This window comes from Clupea harengus, chromosome 13 (assembly GCF_900700415.2).
Source record: "Clupea harengus chromosome 13, Ch_v2.0.2, whole genome shotgun sequence".
NCBI classification, from domain to species: Eukaryota; Metazoa; Chordata; class Actinopteri; order Clupeiformes; family Clupeidae; genus Clupea; species Clupea harengus.
The window spans coordinates 6,527,096-6,544,595 of record NC_045164.1 but is presented as its reverse complement, the minus strand read 5'-3'; the positions used below and the strand labels follow the sequence as shown (position 1 = coordinate 6,544,595).

The 17,500-nt window shown below is 45.7% G+C and overlaps 1 protein-coding gene across 1 annotated transcript in view; it reads right to left on the bottom strand.

Moving 5' to 3' along the window:
- Positions 1 to 17,500, bottom strand: part of col13a1 (collagen, type XIII, alpha 1) — a 116,722-nt gene that overhangs the window by 30,183 nt on the left and 69,039 nt on the right. The window contains exons 9-20 of the mRNA XM_031579553.2: positions 17,471 to 17,497; positions 16,933 to 16,959; positions 13,951 to 13,977; positions 13,436 to 13,462; positions 13,083 to 13,109; positions 11,024 to 11,065; positions 7,802 to 7,894; positions 7,328 to 7,369; positions 7,141 to 7,158; positions 6,196 to 6,226; positions 5,655 to 5,686; positions 2,686 to 2,712 (exon numbers count right to left, since the gene is read on the bottom strand). Coding sequence (XP_031435413.1) covers positions 2,686 to 2,712; positions 5,655 to 5,686; positions 6,196 to 6,226; positions 7,141 to 7,158; positions 7,328 to 7,369; positions 7,802 to 7,894; positions 11,024 to 11,065; positions 13,083 to 13,109; positions 13,436 to 13,462; positions 13,951 to 13,977; positions 16,933 to 16,959; positions 17,471 to 17,497 — 420 coding nt within the window. The remainder of the gene's footprint in view (positions 1 to 2,685; positions 2,713 to 5,654; positions 5,687 to 6,195; positions 6,227 to 7,140; positions 7,159 to 7,327; positions 7,370 to 7,801; positions 7,895 to 11,023; positions 11,066 to 13,082; positions 13,110 to 13,435; positions 13,463 to 13,950; positions 13,978 to 16,932; positions 16,960 to 17,470; positions 17,498 to 17,500) is intronic.

The following is a 17,500-nucleotide window of genomic DNA, read 5'->3' as shown; positions in this document are numbered from 1 at the left end:
ACTGATTACTGAAATGCTTTATCATGCCACACACAACAAAACTCAATCACAGCAGGTTAGGATGTGTATGACAGTCCTCACTCACACACGCGCACACACACACACACATACACACACACACACACAGGCAGCATGGAAGCACTTTTTGAGATCTTAAAAAGCAAGGATAACACACACTGGAAAAGTCATCCAAACCATTTCAACACCACACTGACATGCCCATTTCAACACCCATTTCAATGCCACCCAACACACCCAATAACGGCATGCCCATCTCAGTGCCACCCCACACTGGCACGCCAATCTCATGCCCACAGCAGCTGAGGTCAGCTACCTTCTCGCCTCTCTGCCCAGCCAGCCCAATCCTGCCATCCTCCCCCTAAAGAATGGACAGATAAACGGAGGATTTCAGGCCGATGAAAAGAAAGAGAGTTTAATAATAACCCTAGGTAGGACAGCGGAGGGAGAGGTACAGGAGAAAGGGAGAGAGAAAGATACAGAGATACAGAGAGAGAGAGAGAGAGAGAGAGGGGCATAAAGGGAGAAAGAGAGACAAAGATAGAGGGAGAGAAAGACAGAAAGAAAGACTTTTGACTTTATTGATCTTAAAAAGCCCCATCCCCCAACTTCACCAACCCCATGGTTTGAGAAGACATATCACCAATTAAATATCAAGTTATCATCAACTACTCAAATCACACCCTTGTTTATGCACCATTCATGTGAGAGAGAGAATGAAGGAGGGAAAGAGAGAGAGAGAGACAGAGAGAGAGAGAGTGACAATGCCCCTCTGTCTAAAGGAACCAAAGCTAGTACCTGACCTACTGCTACGTCATGGTCAACAGTTCAACATGAACAGCATAAGTGAGTCCATTTTAATCTCAAACATATGCACAGGGTGGTGAAGTCAAATAGCTCAAATATCACACACGTGAAGAGAGGGAGGGAGGGAGAGAAAGAAGGAAAGAAAGAAAGGGAGAGACACACACACAGGGACAAAGAGATAGTGAGAGAGCATGAGATAAAGGGAGATGGACACAGAGAGACAGAGAGATAAAGAGACAGAGAGGGGGTTAAGTAAGAGGACAATCCCATAAAGGAGACAGGAGCGGGGGGCCTGACGGAGGCTCTTTGAGGGGAGCGGATGGATGGATGGATGGCTGGCGGGCAGGAGAGCACGTCCAGCCAGTCACCCTCGTCTCCATCAGAGGAGAGCGGGCCGCTCCACAGGAGCTCCACGCTGCACGCCACCATCTCCATCAAAGAGCACCTGAGCTGTAAATCCAGACCTGGCCAGTAAAGCTCTGACTGACAGAGCGGCCGGTAGGAGAACAGGGGGGGGGGGGCTAGAACAAAAACACAGTTCTAGGAGAGGAGAGTGGCCTCAACACAGCAGCCATATCCCACGTCAGGATATAGCAACGGAGCTGCGAGAATACTAGAACCCCTCAGACTGAAGAGAACCTGGATGATAAATGTACAATAGGGGCTGTACATCAGTGCTGCCTATATTTGAAGAATGTGATGTGTTGTTTGTGTATGGATGCGATGCCTGTGTGTGTATGGATGTGACTTGTGTGTGTATGTGCGAGAGTGTGTGTGTGTAGAAGCTGTCTCTCTGTGTTTGTGAGAGTGTGTGTACGAGCTGTCTCTCTGTGTGTGTGTGTGTGTGTGTGTGTGTGTGTGTGTGTGTGTGTGTGTGTGTGTGTGTGAGAGTGTGTGTGCGAGCTGTCTCTGTGTGTGTATGTGAGAGTGTGTGTGCGAGCTGTCTCTGTGTGTGTATGTGAGAGTGTGCGTATGAGCTGTCTCTCTGTGTACGAGCTGTCTCTCTGTGTGTGTGTGTGTGTGTGTGTGTGTGTGTGTGTGTGTGAGAGAGAGTGTGTGTGCGAGCTGTCTCTGTGTGTGTATGTGAGAGTGTGCGTATGAGCTGTCTCTGTCTGTGTGTTTCATCTGTGTTGGCAATCAGTCTGCCTCAGACAGAATAAAAACAACCCTCCCAGACCCTATAGACACTGACTGAGTCCATCCTGCCCTGTGTTCCACTTCCTGTGATAGCAGAGGGCCGTTTGCTTTAGATAGCTCTGTCCAGCACTGCAAGCACAACCCTCCTCCTCCGCTCGCTGTCTGCGCAAGCCCAGCCCCACTGGTCCGCCTGGGACCCGGCACATAATACACTCCATTCATGAGGCCGGCCCGGAGGACAAGCGCTTATCTGCAGGTGTAACGCTCATGTACGAGGATACACACACACACACACACACACACTCCATTCAGAAAACTCCTAGTGAAACAAAACACATTCCTAGACAAGCAAGCCCATCCAGTGCACTGAACGGGCCCGTGGTGTGTGAGTGTGGACTCAAACTTGGAATAGATGAATGTCTCTTAATCATCTTAGAGTGTTTTAAGGAAGATTTAAAGGCCTGACAGGCCAGTGGTAGCTTAACCTGAACCAAAAACACAACACTCAGATGCCTTCTGGTACGAAGCTGTCACATCACTGAGATCTACTGAACTGTGACAACCGTAGAAAGACCTCAGCAACGGTTAGAAATGGGCAGCACAGAGTTAGACTGAGAGGGCAGTTGTGGTCTAGACCTCCAGATCCATCCAACAAAGATGAGGGAGAATATTCAAGGGTGTGACGTTAACATCTACAGGTTAGAGACAAGATGGAGGGCCTACCTTATCTCCCTGATCACCCTTCAGGCCCTGGAGAGAGAGAAGGAGAGAGAGAGAGAGAGAGGGAGGGAGGGAGGGAGAGGGGGGGTAGAGGGAGAAGGGTGTAGAGGGAGAGAAGGATAGAGGTTTAACATATCTTAATTACTGTAAATTACTTCCATACACCATGCATACAGCATGCAACGTCTTGGGCAAATCCTCAGTTAAAAAGGAAGATGGAGAAAGAAATCTGAAACCGTTTAGTGAACTTGTCTGGAGAATCTTTCAAGCCAACATTTCTGTGGGACACACCTTGGAGTCAGTGTCAGGACTTGTGATACGCTTGGGAAAACTAATATTTCTTATCAGAATGCAGAGACGAGCACACAGTACTCAGAACTGCAAAAGGCCCTGACACCACAACAGAAGTACAGTTTAAACCTGCCTGATACTCATTACACTACCATTGCAGTACCGACAACAGCCACTGGGTGGTGTGGTTTACACAACCACAAAAAAATATAAAGAATATAAAAAAAATATATAAAGAAGCAAATATGAGACGCTGTTGTGTTAACATACAAAAACACAGAGTGAGCTAGCAGCAAAGAGATCTGTTGGAAATATTTCAGTAGTCAGTTGGTGGTTTAAACTGGATTGTTTTAGGTTTTGATGGTGTTGTGTGGTGTGTGTGCTTACGTGTGTTTATGTGTAACTGCGTGTGTGTGTGTGTGTGTGTGTGTATGTGTGTGGGTGTGTTTGTTTGTGTGTGTGTGTGTCAATGGTGTACTTGTACTCACAGAAAGTCCCAAATGACCCCTGTCCCCTTTGTCTCCCTTCTGGCCACTGGCTCCCTTCTCCCCACGCATCCCAATGCCCGGCTCCCCCTGGGACAGTCACACACACACACACACACACACACACACACACACACACACACACACACACACACACACACACACACACAGACACACACACGCACACACGCACACAAGCACACATCTATAACTCTAAAAGCCTGGATCGGAGTTCACTGGACAACTTTTAGGAGAGAGGAATACTTATGGGATGTGGACATGGTGAAATGCTTACGTTTACTGGGCCAGAGAGAGAGAGAGAATGTGTGCATGTATGTGATAGAGAGAGAGAGAGAGAGGCCGGGAGAGAAAGACAGAGAGAGTAAGACAGGGAGAGAGAGAGAGGCAGAAAGAGGGACAAGGGGGTGTTCCAGAGGTCTGCTGTCAGAAGGTGAGATATAAAACTGAGATAGAGGACTATAAGTCTTACAGTATCCATCCATCCATCTCTCTGTCTATTTATCCTTCTATCTGTCCATCAATCACTCCTCTTATCTATCTGTCCATGTGTCTGACCATCTTTTTATCTATAAAACAGCAAAGCTGGTCTATTCTCCATCTTTCAATGTCAATCATTCAATCCATAAATCTCTCCCACTGGTTACAGAAGCACTCTGACTCTCTGTTCCGTGTGTGTGTGTGTGTGTGTGTGTGTGTGTGTGTGTGTGTGTGTGTGTGTGGGTGTGTGTGTGTGAGTGTGTGTGTGTGTGTGTGTGTGTGTGTGTGTGAGTGTGTGTGTGTCTGTCTGTGTGTGTGTGTGTGCGTGTGTGTGTGTGTGTGTGTAGTGTGTTTGTGTGTGTGTGTGTGTGTGTGTGTGTGTGTGTGTAGTGTGTGTGTGTGTGTCTAGTGTGTGTGTTTGGGTCAAATGGGTTCAAGGAAACGGTGTGATCATTGGGGAGGCTAAGAGTCACACAGGGTGCTGGCACACACGCAAACCTAAGAGTGAATTCCAATACTGCAGGGTGCCTGTGTGTGTGTGTGTGTGTGTGTGTGTGTGTGTGTGTGTGTGTGTGTGTGTGTGTGTTTATGTGTGTCTGCAACATCTTTGTGTTTATGTCAGATAGTCTGTATGTGTGTGTTCATTTGTGCTTGGGAATGCAAAGAATTGTTTGTGTTTGTTTGTGTGTATGTGTTTGTTTGCGTGTATGTGTGTGTGTGTGTGTGTAAGCCAATCCTCCAGAGGAAGTCCATTAAGCCATGGAAAACTGGCAAGGGATGATGAGAAGCACGTGGATAGAGCGCTCTGTGCCCCCTGCAGAGCTTCAAAGCCAAGGTTAGTGTATGGTATGTGTGTGTGTGTGTGTGTGTGTGTGTGTGTGTGTGTGTGTGTGTGTGTGTGTGTGTGTGTGTGTGTGTGTGTGTGGGTGTGTGTGTGTGTGTGTGTGTGTGTGTGTGTGTGTGTGTGTGTGTGTGTGTGTGTGTGTGTGTGGGTGGGTGGGTGTGTGTGTGTGTGTGTGTGTGTGTGTGTGTGTGTGTGTGTGTGTGTGTGTGAATGACAAAGCAGTAGTGAGGAGCTATCTTCCTGTCTGGAGTATAAAGAGAGAGCTGCTCGTTCCATTTGGAGACCCCTGCAGCTCTTCTGGGGCTCCACTGACCAGCCTCTCATCTCAGTCCAGTACTAGGGGCTTATGGGATAGGACACTCCTGACCAGCCTCTCATCTCAGTCCAGTACTGCCTTGACCATAAAGTACAGACCAGTAGACACAGCTAGCGTAGTGGCACTACATTCAACAGTAGTACTGAGTATAGACCAGTAGACACAGACAGAAAAGGGACACACTCCAAACCCAACCATCTGATGAAGACCCTTCAGCTGAGACCTCATGAAGACTTCAGAACAGCATAAAGAGAATGCTATGGTGCAGTTAAATAATAATAAATAATGACAGAATGACAATATTACATATTGGAATCTGTGTTTTCATATGAACTTCTGTGAAGTGTGACAATCGCACAGGATTTGTAAGGTCCCGTCTCTCATGGGTGTCGCTTTCATGCTTCGGAACTATTTTCAGTGTAGGAATGGGAAAATGGACTCTGTCCACCTACAGCCTTCTCCTGAGTTCACACATGCTCATAATCACATGACAGAAAGGTCAAAAGGTCAGCTACTAAGGCAATCAGAGATCATTTACCTTGGGGCCTTCAGGTCCCAGTGGGCCTTCATCTCCACGGTCACCCTGAAGAGGAGACAAAGGAGAGATATTGTGAGACAATGCAAATGAGAGAGAGAGAGAGAAAGAAAGAGAGAGAGAGAGAGAGAGAGAGAGAGAGGAGGAAAGTAGAGAGCCTGAAAGTGAAAGAAGGGGACTATGGACTGACGAGGTGAACAGAGATAGGCGGCAGGTGACAAGCTCTAAAATAATGAGCACACATCCCTCAGTTCTGTCCTGCAGGCAAATCAGCCAACTTCCTGTGCAGGGCTTGCCTGTATCTGAGGGCCAAACACATGTCTCCCGCCAGCCCAGCATCCATTACCCAGCCTTCAGCAGGGTTGATTAAGGGACGCTCATGCTTCAAGAAGACAGCCCATCAGGCAGATGCATTAATTTAATTCATTTTTTATTTCTCTTTTCCCTCTCTCTGTTTCGCTCTTTCTTTCCTGCACTCTCTTTCTCTCTTTCAATCTGTTTCGAAATGAAATGTTACTTGACAGTGAAAAGACATTACAAACACCCACCTTGTGCCCTGGTATACCTGGCTCCCCCTAGAATGACAGAAAAGCAATTACTCAAAACATAAATTATAAATAGTTCTGTTGAACAGATAATATCACATTGAGACATACTCAATCCTTAAGTCCAACCGAGTCTCTCTATTTTCCTGCTCTAAACTGAGAAGGAAAGTTTCAATAAAAAAGTTATTTTATTTGATGCGGGGGTGTTCTTTTCTGTTCCCTGTTCAGATAGCTTTATCTGGCCACGGCTGACTGACTGGGAGGTATGTCTTTATAGTGTAGAGTTTAAGTGACCTGGGGTGAAATGATCCCGTCTGGACGATCATACTGGATGTGTGTCTATACTGTGTGTGTGTGTGGGGGGGGGGTGTCTGTGTGCATCTTTTTCTGTGTCTACGTCTGTGTGTATGTGTATGTCTGCACTTGTGTGTGTGTGTGTGTGTGACAGTGTGTTAAAGTGTGTGCTTCTGTGAATATGTGTGTCTGACCTACAGAAGGTGTGTGTGTGTGTGTGTGTGTAAGTGTGTAATTCTGTACTGTGTGTACTTCTGTGCGCCACAATTAACATTCCCCAGTCTAAATAATCCATGGCAATTAATGTACCAGGCAAAATAAGGTTCCTCTCCAACAGCAACAGGGTGCACAATAACACGGATCTGGCCGCCGTTTCTGAGCAGGCACAGGAAAGGGCACACCCACCCTCAGAGAGGGGGCCTCAGACATGTGAGCAGTGTGCTGTGTGTTTGTGGAAACTGCACCAGGGATGCCTCCATGCAGCGATGAAGCCCTAACAATCTGGCTTTATTTGAACTGAGAGCTGATTTGATCCCAGCATGCCATGTTTTGTCTATTTGTCTGCATCTGTGTCAACAGTGCTGATACAGCCATCCAGGAGTGCATCAAATACTCCCATTTTAAAGGGGAGGAGACAGCGCAAAACTCACCTTTATTCCCAGCAACATCTGAGACAGGAAACAAAACAGATGCCATTAGGATCTCAATCATATTCAATCAATCAATCAATCAATAACCTTCACCTGACCTTTACAACCTAGCTAATCAAGACACTGAAGTAAATTTGACAGTCTAAAAGGAGTAGAAGAACCCTTGGAGAATATTCCCAACACTCACCTTAGAGTCCTTTCCTGGTTTGCCTGGCTCACCTGGTTTGCCCTGTGCCAAACGACATAACCATAAGGAAGATCATGGCAGTGTTGTTTTAAGTCATACTACAGATGACTCTGGAACAGGCCTTACTGTCATCCCACCGGGTCCAGATTAAATTGCATTCAAACCAGCAGTAAGAGATCATGCTTATCAATAAACATGAATATATATATTCATATTTTATTGATATAAATATGATATAATATATATATATGAATGTGTGTGGACATGTGTAGGTGTTTGTGTGTGCATGTGTGGTTTTCTATGTGTGTGTGTGTGTGTGTGTGAGAGAGAGAGAGAGAGAGAGAGACAGTCTCCTCAGTGTGTGTATGTCTGTGTGTGTGTGAGAGAGAGAGAGAGAGTCTCCTCAGTGTGTGTATGTGTGTGTGTGTGTGTGTGTGTGTGTGTGTGTGTGTGTGTATGGCAGCAGTGAGTTACCGGTGGGCCACTGGGTCCATTGAGTCCCGATCCACCAGGAGGGCCAGGAGGCCCCGGAGGTCCAGCAGGTCCCGGAGCTCCAGGTTCGCCCTGCTGAGAAACAAAGAGTTAGCACCTGAGCTAACGCTAGCATGCAACACACAATCAAGCAACAATACAACAATACAACACAGACATATCACAGCACAGCAGAGCATGACAGAACACGACACACACGTGTCACACACAATCAGAAGCCAAGGTTACAGCCAGGCAACGGTCAGCCAGGGTTAGAGCAAGGGGTTATGAGTAGGTGTCAGGGTGCTTTCTGTCAGTGTTGCTGAGTACCACTGCTGGAACACTGGTCGTTTTAACTGGCCGGCTATCACCGTCTGACTGAATAGAGGTCATGGTGGGAATATTCGTCTCTCCGACAGCCAGATCCGGACGTTTTTTTTGTGTTTTCAGAAAGGTTTTTCCTGTAATAGAGGACGTCTTCGGCCCTCCCAGAGACTCCACAAACAGCGGAGGAGACTAAACAAACTCAGCTGGCAGGAAAGAGCTCCAGGACGCAGAGACAGACAGATGGGCAGGCAGGGAGGGAAAAGAGCAAACTCAACCAAACAATCCTAACGATATTCCTGAGACGCCCGGGAGTGAGAATGAGTAGGGTACTTTGAACTGTTTTCCCAACACGAATTGCCCGTCTGTTTAACGCATTGAGCTCTGTGAACGCTCAGCACTTTGTTGCGCTAAATTCATTCTTCAGGAGTCATTCGCAACCCTTTCCTTCAGGTAAGACTAATCACCTGCAGATATTATGTACTGGATTTATAACACAAAGAGAGAGATAAGCTGAGTTACTGTGACATCAAACATGAGTTTTGTCTCTGTTCTGCAGCGACACGCTGGAATCTCAGAGCGATTCGGAACACATCAGTCAGCACACAATCTATATTTTATTCATTTCAAGCCAGTGCCTGGACATGATTTACGATCCCGGATGCTCATCCATTACTCAAACACATTCCTTCATGCAGATCCAGTGAGAGAGGGAGAGAGAGAGAGAGAGAGAGGGAGAGGAAAAGGAAAAGAGAGGGACAGGTGGGAAAGAAAGAGGAATAAGGATTGAGAGGTAGAGAGAGCAGAAGACATAGATGCACAGAGATAGATAGGTAAAATAGATAGATAAAGAGAGAGAGAGAGTGAGAGAGAGAGAGAGAGAGAGAGAGAGAGAGAGAGGGAAGGAGAGAGAGAAATTTGTGGAAAATTAGCTAAATGTGTGCTGTGGTATCCCAAACCATTCTGTAAACACACTCTCTCACTGCCTCATCAATCTTAAAGTGACTACAGTATGTACCACTGTCTCCCAACATGGTACACCACCCTGGCACTGAAACCACACCCACACACACACACTATAAAATAGGAATCAACATATGCTGGTATGATGGTATCTCCTTTCTTTCTTTTTTCAAGAAAGCTGGACACAGAGGCTAGTCTACGAGTGCAAGGGTACAGATTTATGTGCAGGCTATCATAGAAACTTCGCCTTCTGTTAAATTACTCTGTTGTGTCTCTGTCATTAACACTGTGTGCACTACCGATGCCGCTAAGATGCTAACGTTAGCTGCCCCAGATGAACTCAGGTCGCTGCACCACTGATAAAAAGAGCTCTCTTAGGTCGGGCGGGGGAATGGAACCTAAATGTGCAAGAGAGGCTGAATCTGGATCAAACAAACCCAAGTGTTTAATGTGTGTATGTGGTTTTAATGCTGTTTGTTTGTCTGCAGATAGCCCGAAGGATGATTTTAGCAAATACACTTTCAAATGACCTCATTTCCTGTTATTGTGGAAGGGGAACAGAATGGATGTCATCCTAACGTTCTGTCATGCTGGCACTAATGTTTGCTCCAACTTTCCATTTCAGCGCTGGTCATGTATACACAACCTCACAAACACACTCGGCCCCATCACAGGGAAGGGGAAATCCAGGCCTCATGCTCACTCACACAAATGGTTCTCAGCTGTTCAGCAATCAGCTGAGATGGAGTCCACAACCGCAGCAGATACTGATCTGCCGCTAGCTCAGTCCCCTTCAGATTATCTGCCCTGTCCCTCTCCCTACACATACCGCTTGTGATACAAATATACAGTATATTGTGGAGAATAAATATGTGAATTACAGAATAACACATTAAATGAGAACAAATATATTCCTCATAATTCTTCATTTCATGCTCAAGGACACTACCACCAGTTTGCCTAGTCAGTATTGGTGTATTGTGTTTTTGACAAGAGCATATACACAAGCATATTTACATATAGGACTGATGTATATTCAGTGACCCTTTGTTGTAATGACCAATCAAATGTAATGTTAGTTTCACTCGCAGGCATTAAGCAGGCATTCTAGGACCACTGCAACCCTGATGGCACAGCCTGGCATGCCCAAACAGGGTATGCCAGGGCAGGATAAGACTGCATTGCCAGTGCACATGGGCGGCGGTAGAGAGAGTATACCTTGATGCGTTTTAAGATTAGAGGGCTTATGGCAGGCATGTTGCGCACGGTGATGGGCAACATCTGCTGAGGTTGAACCCAGAGGTTGAAGGGGTGGGTGGAGCATAGGAGGTCAAAGGTCAAAGTTCACCAGGAGGCCACAGGAAGGAAAGAGGGAAGGAGAGACCAGACCGGTGGAGATAAAAGAAAAAATGGAAGAAGGAGAGAAAAGAAAAACACACAAGTGAAAAAAGAGAACAAGCAAGAAGATGGGCAGATGTGGAAATAGTAGAGAGAGCTAGAGAGAGAGAGAAAGGTGCGTACATAGACAGAGATAAAAAAGAGGAAGAGAGCATTCCAAACTGACGGGAGGTCTGGAAGTTAAACATCAGTATGGAGAGTTGATGTGCTGGAGGACACAGTTGGAGGACACACACACACACACACACACACACAGATGTTCCAAAAATCACTGCCACCGAGGTGACAAGCCCCAGATTTCACAAACGCGTATGCGTGCCTCCACATGTGACTTCAATGTGAGCATAAGAACACGTGTATGCACGTGCGTGTGTGTGCGCATGTGTGTGTGTCCGACAGCACAAACTCTCCAGTCTGACCCCCTCCCGGGCCCCTGTAGTCGGTGCGGATGGTTTGGAGATCAGCGGCGTGCGAGTAAAGCGGTTCGAGTCTGAGTGCAGCCGTGCCACAGAGAGAGAGCGAGGCTCGCAGCACACTTACGCTGGCCTGTCCTCCTGCACAGCTGTTGACGATACGACGCTTCTGCGCCCCAGCATGGCACAAGAGGCACACACACACGCACACACACACACACATACACACACACACACACACACACACACTCACACACACACACGCACACACACACACACACACACACACACACATGTACAAGGGTTACACTAATGCACCACATCTGAGTTTATGTGTATCATTTATTTATTTAAGGTAGCTGCGGATATAATGACAGATCAGATGTATATAAAAGTAGGAAACATTTGACAATCGCCCCAGTTTACTAACTGATACTGTCCTCCATTCTGAGTGAAAAAGTATGCGAATCACTCATTGACATTAATGTTGTTTTGTTGCTATGCTGTTGTTGTTCCTGTTGTTGTTGTCATTGTTATTGTTGCTTTTTGTTGCTATTATATCACCATAATTTTGAACTCCCCCTTCATCACTTACAGCCAGTTTGGGTGGTCAAATGGGTGGTTTGGGTGGTCCCATCTAACCATGGAACAACTACAAAAAGTTAAGAGCCCTCTGCTATGTTGAAGAGGAGACATCTGAGTTGGAGGGAAAGTCTCATAGGCAGTGCTACGAGCTCGTTCTCTTTGCGGCACGACTCGGACACACTCTATGTTTGTTTGTTTGTTTGTTCACGGTTGTTTACGGGGGAGTTAATTGAGGGGGTAGGGTGGTACCCACAAACCTTCAATGTGTGGGCCTGACTGGAGCGCAATGCTGCCAGCGTTTTCAGAGGACGGCCCTGGACACACACACACATACACAGATAGCTGGTCATTCCTTGTGTACACTCTCCTATCTTCTGATGTGGTACTTTCCTCAACAGTTACACTGATAAGGACCAATTGCTAGCATGTTAAATGCTTATTCAGAACATACACATACACATAGGCACACATAGGCACACACACACACATACACACACACACACACACACACACACATACGCACTCACACACACACACCCACACACACACACACACACACACGCACACACGCACACAAACGCACACACACACACACACACACACACGTCCATACGCACACACACACACAGGCTCTCCTGTGCAGACTCACTCCTCTGCATGAGCCCACTGTGATGGTTTCCTCTAATCCAAACTGCACTCAGACCAGTAAAAATAACTGTAAATTCCTCTAAGACGCCCGTTTAAGAGGCTGAAATTACATCTCGATTGGACAGGGCAATTTTCAGAAAGCCTTCAAGCACATATGAAAGTCTTTTCCACCGCACCCGGCACTTTCTGACTCTTATCAAACCTGCTGCTGCGCGCTGCCTGTAATAGCTCTGCTTTTCCTCAAACAGTCAAACACACACAACCAGACACCACACATACCTACACACACACACACACACACACACACACACACACACACACACACACACACACACACACACACACACACACACACACACACACACTCACACACACACACACACACACACACACACACACAACCACACTCATGCACAAACATACACAGAAATTTTCATATAGACCAACACACACTCATACGCACACCCACACATGCACACACACACACACACACACACACATATCGAGGAGAGATTGGTCAGATTTGAATCCAGAAGCCCTCTCCACAGCCAGCTTCATGTGCTACAGTCAAACACAAACACACATACAAACACACACACACGCTCTCCTACATGTGCTAGCTATCATGGTAGTTTGCAGCCCACTAAATTCCTTCTCCTTACCCCAGTTACTGTGTAGACCAACATTATACTGTCACCGTCTTCATTACCAAGAGACAAGACAAATTTCCAAGACAAACAACCTCTCTTCTGAACACAGCAATAAACGCTTACATATTTTGAAATGCTTGCAACTATACAAAAACCACATGATTTCCTGCCGCCTCTGAAATGGAAAAACTCTTGAGTGAGACATCACATTAAACATTGCTGGATGTAACCATGACATTCTTCAATATTCAGGAATTACATTTCTGTGTTTTATTGTGAGAAAACATGTAAACGGTCTCTTACCCGGTGAGAGTACTCTCCACATAAACCCTGTAAAAAAAACAGATATACGGTCAGTTAACCTCCACTTAAGGACAATAAGCAGTAGATACAAGTATACTGTACATATTTTTGCTTTCACGATTTTTCTCCTCCTCACTTTATCTGTAATGACCCAGTGTAAAGAGCTAGTAAGAATGCGTACTGCGTGTGGTGTGTAATGTGTAATGGATGTGTTCTCAATCTGTAATGTGTACAGTAGTATTCGTGAAAGTGTGTGTGATGTGTGTAATGTGTAATGGATGTGTTCTCAATCTGTAATGTGTACAGTAGTATGCGTGAAGTGTGTGTGATGTGTGTATTTTGCATGTACTGACCTTCTCTCCTTTGGGTCCAGGTTCTCCCTATAGGAAAAGAGATAGTTGAGATACGGCCTCATTGTCACACAGCACATCAAAGGCATGTTTCTGCAGACTAGGGCACTCATAGCATTGACAGTGAGCGAAGCTGAATTAGCGTGCCTTACAGCACACAATAGTAGCTTTCAGTTACCATTATACAAAGAGCTTTATTTCAGAGATAGAGGCTGACTCCACAACAGAACTGGGTCTGATTTGTGCCAGGTCAAACTTCAGATTCAATCCAATCCAATCTAATCTAATCTAATCTAATCTAATCTAATGTAATCTAATCTAATCTAATCAAATCTAATGTGTCTAAGAAAAGTGGTTTACCACCTTTGTGTTACACTAATCTAGAAACAATGAAAGCTATACCAGTATATGAGCCTCTTTTTTCAGGAGCTAATGACAAAGTGAGGAAATGGTGATGGATGGACTCAGGTAGCATGCACACGAATGTAAAAGTCATTGGTCAAAAAGTTGGAACGTACCGGCACTCCTTTTGGACCGCGGGGGCCCTGCATAGACACACACACACACACACACAGAGAGATAGAGAGAGATAGAGAGAGACACACACAGACACAGGCATGAAAATCTCAACAGTGGCCTTTTGAATTCAAATATTAAACAACATGAATCACTGTCAAATTTCAGACAAAAGACCAACGATTAGTTATTATTACAACGCACTGAACAAATCCATTCGGCTTAATTACACTGTTCTTGGCTTGCAGCAGGCTAGTCATTACGAACCCTCAAGCCTCCGTTTCTGCTTCATTAGTTTCACGTCTAATTTCTGCTCTCTAATCCTGATTAAGTTCTCTGCGGTGACTGAAGACTTCAGAGAGGAAGAACAACATCAGGCATTACGGTGAACACGGACGCCAGAGCACGTTCTATCCCTCTCGAGGCAGCCTCTGCCAACCCACATAATAAGACACTATAGCCACATAATACAGTGGTGCCGATATAACACCAACACAGAAGCCTTGGGCCGGACCACAGCTGAGGAAGAGACCTATGCAGAGGAAGAGGCATTGTTAGAGGACCATTAGTCCTTTGCCCAGACAGTAGTGTACTCCGGTAGGATTTGGCGAGGATGTGTTCAACAATCTGCTGCTAGCTGCCAGAGTATAGGCAGCTCTGTTCTGAGCTGTAAGTCGGCTGTGAGGCTGTGTGATCTCGCTAGCGACGCTAACCCCTAAACGGGCCACACTAGCCTAGTAAAAATATCAGCAACTGCTAAATGCAGCTTTTCTTACACATTACACCTGCCAACCAAAACTCAAATGGGCTCCCCTGAGCTAAGTGACTGCTTTTCACCCTAGCGACAACTAAATATTTACACATCCCTTTTACAAACTGTAATTTAGAACTCATGAGCTAACACTAGCAGCTTAGATGGTAGTAATTGGAGTTGCTTTAAACCCAGTGAGTCAGAGAGCAGCTTGCTGTAAAAAAAGATCTGGCCTGGTGGATCTAGGATCCGTGGATCTCGTGGCTTTGTGATCTAGTAGATCGCGGGTACATGTTCTAGAGTGAGAGTCTATCTGGGTTCTCTTGCCCCTTCAGGAGGTCAGAATAAGAGTGAAGAGGAGCGTCAATTATCCTAATAAACCAGATAAAGCCTTTCCTGGGAGCTCACAGAGACAGATTAAGACCTGGAAGAGTATAATGCTAAGAGGTCGTATTCATTTTAAGGCATGCAGCAGCTGGCAATTAGGAAAGCTGTGCTGACACAGAACCAGACTGGTGGGCCTGGACACCCACTCCCAGAGAGAGAGAGCGAGAGAGAGAGATAGAGAGAGAAAGAGAGAAAGAGAGAAGAGAGAGAGAGAGAGAGAGAGAGAGAGAGAGGGAGGATCTGCCCAGGTTCACTTTCCGCGACTGTAAAGGTAGAGAGAACGGATGAAATAAAATGGGATGAGATAAGAAATCCGAGAAGGAATTTATCAATAAAAAGACCAAATTGTGATCCCATATGAGTGCGAGACAAAGATATGGGAGAGAGAAAGTCAGACAGACGAAGAGAAAGCATGAGACAGAGAGACAGGCGAAGAGAAAGCACGAGAAAGAGAGGCAGCCAGACAGAGGGGGTGAATGAGGGAATGAGGGAAAAGATTTAAAGACTCAGGGCGCTTGGTAGAACAAGCCCAAAGAGAGCACTCCGGTGTCAAAGTCATGGCAGCAAGTTAACTCTTTTTCATTACACCCCCCCCTTCTATCTCCCTCTCTCTTTCTCTTTCTCTCTCTGGCTTGTTAAGGTCATTTATTTTCTGGTGATGGCTGGAGGGAGCAGGCCGAGGTTGACAACATTTTTACCGTCGGCGTTTCCTAGCCCTCCTGGGTGTGTTAATGCTCTGGTCCACCCCTCCTGTCGGTATGCAGCACGAGTGAAGAACTCTCCGCTGCTCTTCACGGATGATCTCCCTCTATGCTCGCACTCCAAGTCCACTGAGGGACTCATTAACTAAGGAGTTTGATCTGGTTTTTTATTTAATTTATTTCTTAGAGCTTCATATGAGAGAAACTCCCGATAAAAGGAAAGTCACATAGCCAAATAGCTTTACACTGATCATTAGAAAAACGCTTCCAACACAGTGTGTACAAAATAGTCTGTGCTGGTAAGAAGAGAGGTACTGTTGGAAGGAATTCTTCATTAGGTCTTGATACCAGACAAACTCGTGATAAAAAGAAACCCAGACAGCTAAAGAGCTCTACACCATTGGAAAAAAAGCTCCACACACAATATTCAAAACACTGTGCTGGTAAAAAAAAAAAAAAAAAGGTTTGTTCAAAGTTAGAAAGAGTTCTTCCCTGAATCTTCTTCTTCCATGGGCAGTTTTCTGTGCATTGTCACAAAGTAGCCCTGTGGAAAGATTCTGGCCCTGATGTGTTGTAGGGTCAGCTACCATCTTCTCAGAAAGCTTTTTCTTTACGAAGAGAGTGTCTGTCTATGAACGGCCCAGACGTCCCACCACTAACCAATCAGAGAGTCCATTACTCAGAGAGGGACGGGGGGAGGGGGGGGGGGGGCTAAGACAAACACACTGCGGACCGGCATGCCTTCATAACTAATAGTCTGACCACTGAGTTTTTATGAACACTGACCTCTGTCCTCCCACTGTTGATTTTGTCTGGGTGTGTGGCAGTAGATTTGTGACCAGGGGTGTGTGTGTGTGTAAGTGAGAGTGTGTGAGTGTGTGTGATGGGGAATTGGTGTGAATGTGTGTGTGTGTCTGTAAGAGAATGTTTACCTGCGTGTGTGTGCGCGCGTGTGCACATATGTGTCTTGGCACTGGGGATTTGGTGCCATAATATTTTACAGTGCATAATAAACTTCTAGACAATATTAATTTGACACATAAATCTACAATCTATTTGACCCACAATTGTTAACTCAGTCTTTCAATTATTTAAGTGGTCTTGAAATAAAAAAAAGTAAAGATGCATTATAAAAGGACACTCACCGTATCGCCCTTGAGTCCATTGTGGCCCTGGGTGCATAGAGGAGAGTGAGTACATGTGCTAAATCAATCACAAACTCCTTCACTGCCACAAACAGACCTTTCAAAACATACCCAGTAACCTAACACCCTAGGCATGAGATTATACATATCTATGCCATGATCGGGTCCATGTTATATGGTAATGATGCTGATGATTGCTGTTTTATTACTATAATTACCCCCAATCATTATTACTGAAATTATGCTCCTCATCATCGTAATGACCATCATTATCAATTCCTCCTGAATAATCCTCTGCACAGAATCAAGGTTCGAGAAAAACCTCAAGCATCTTAATCGAAGAAGGACAGGGGGAACGCAACAGTGGAAGAGAGAGAGAGAGAGAAAAACAGAGGAAGAAGGGGGTAGAAAAAGAGCGAGAGACATACACACATAAACAAAGAAAAAGAAAGGAGGGGGAGGGGGAAGGGGGAGGGGGGAGAAGTGGATGTTGGGAGCGAGGGAGAGACAGGGAGCTGAGCAAGAAAAAAAAACTCACTGGTTTCCCGTCAAGACCAATCGGACCCTG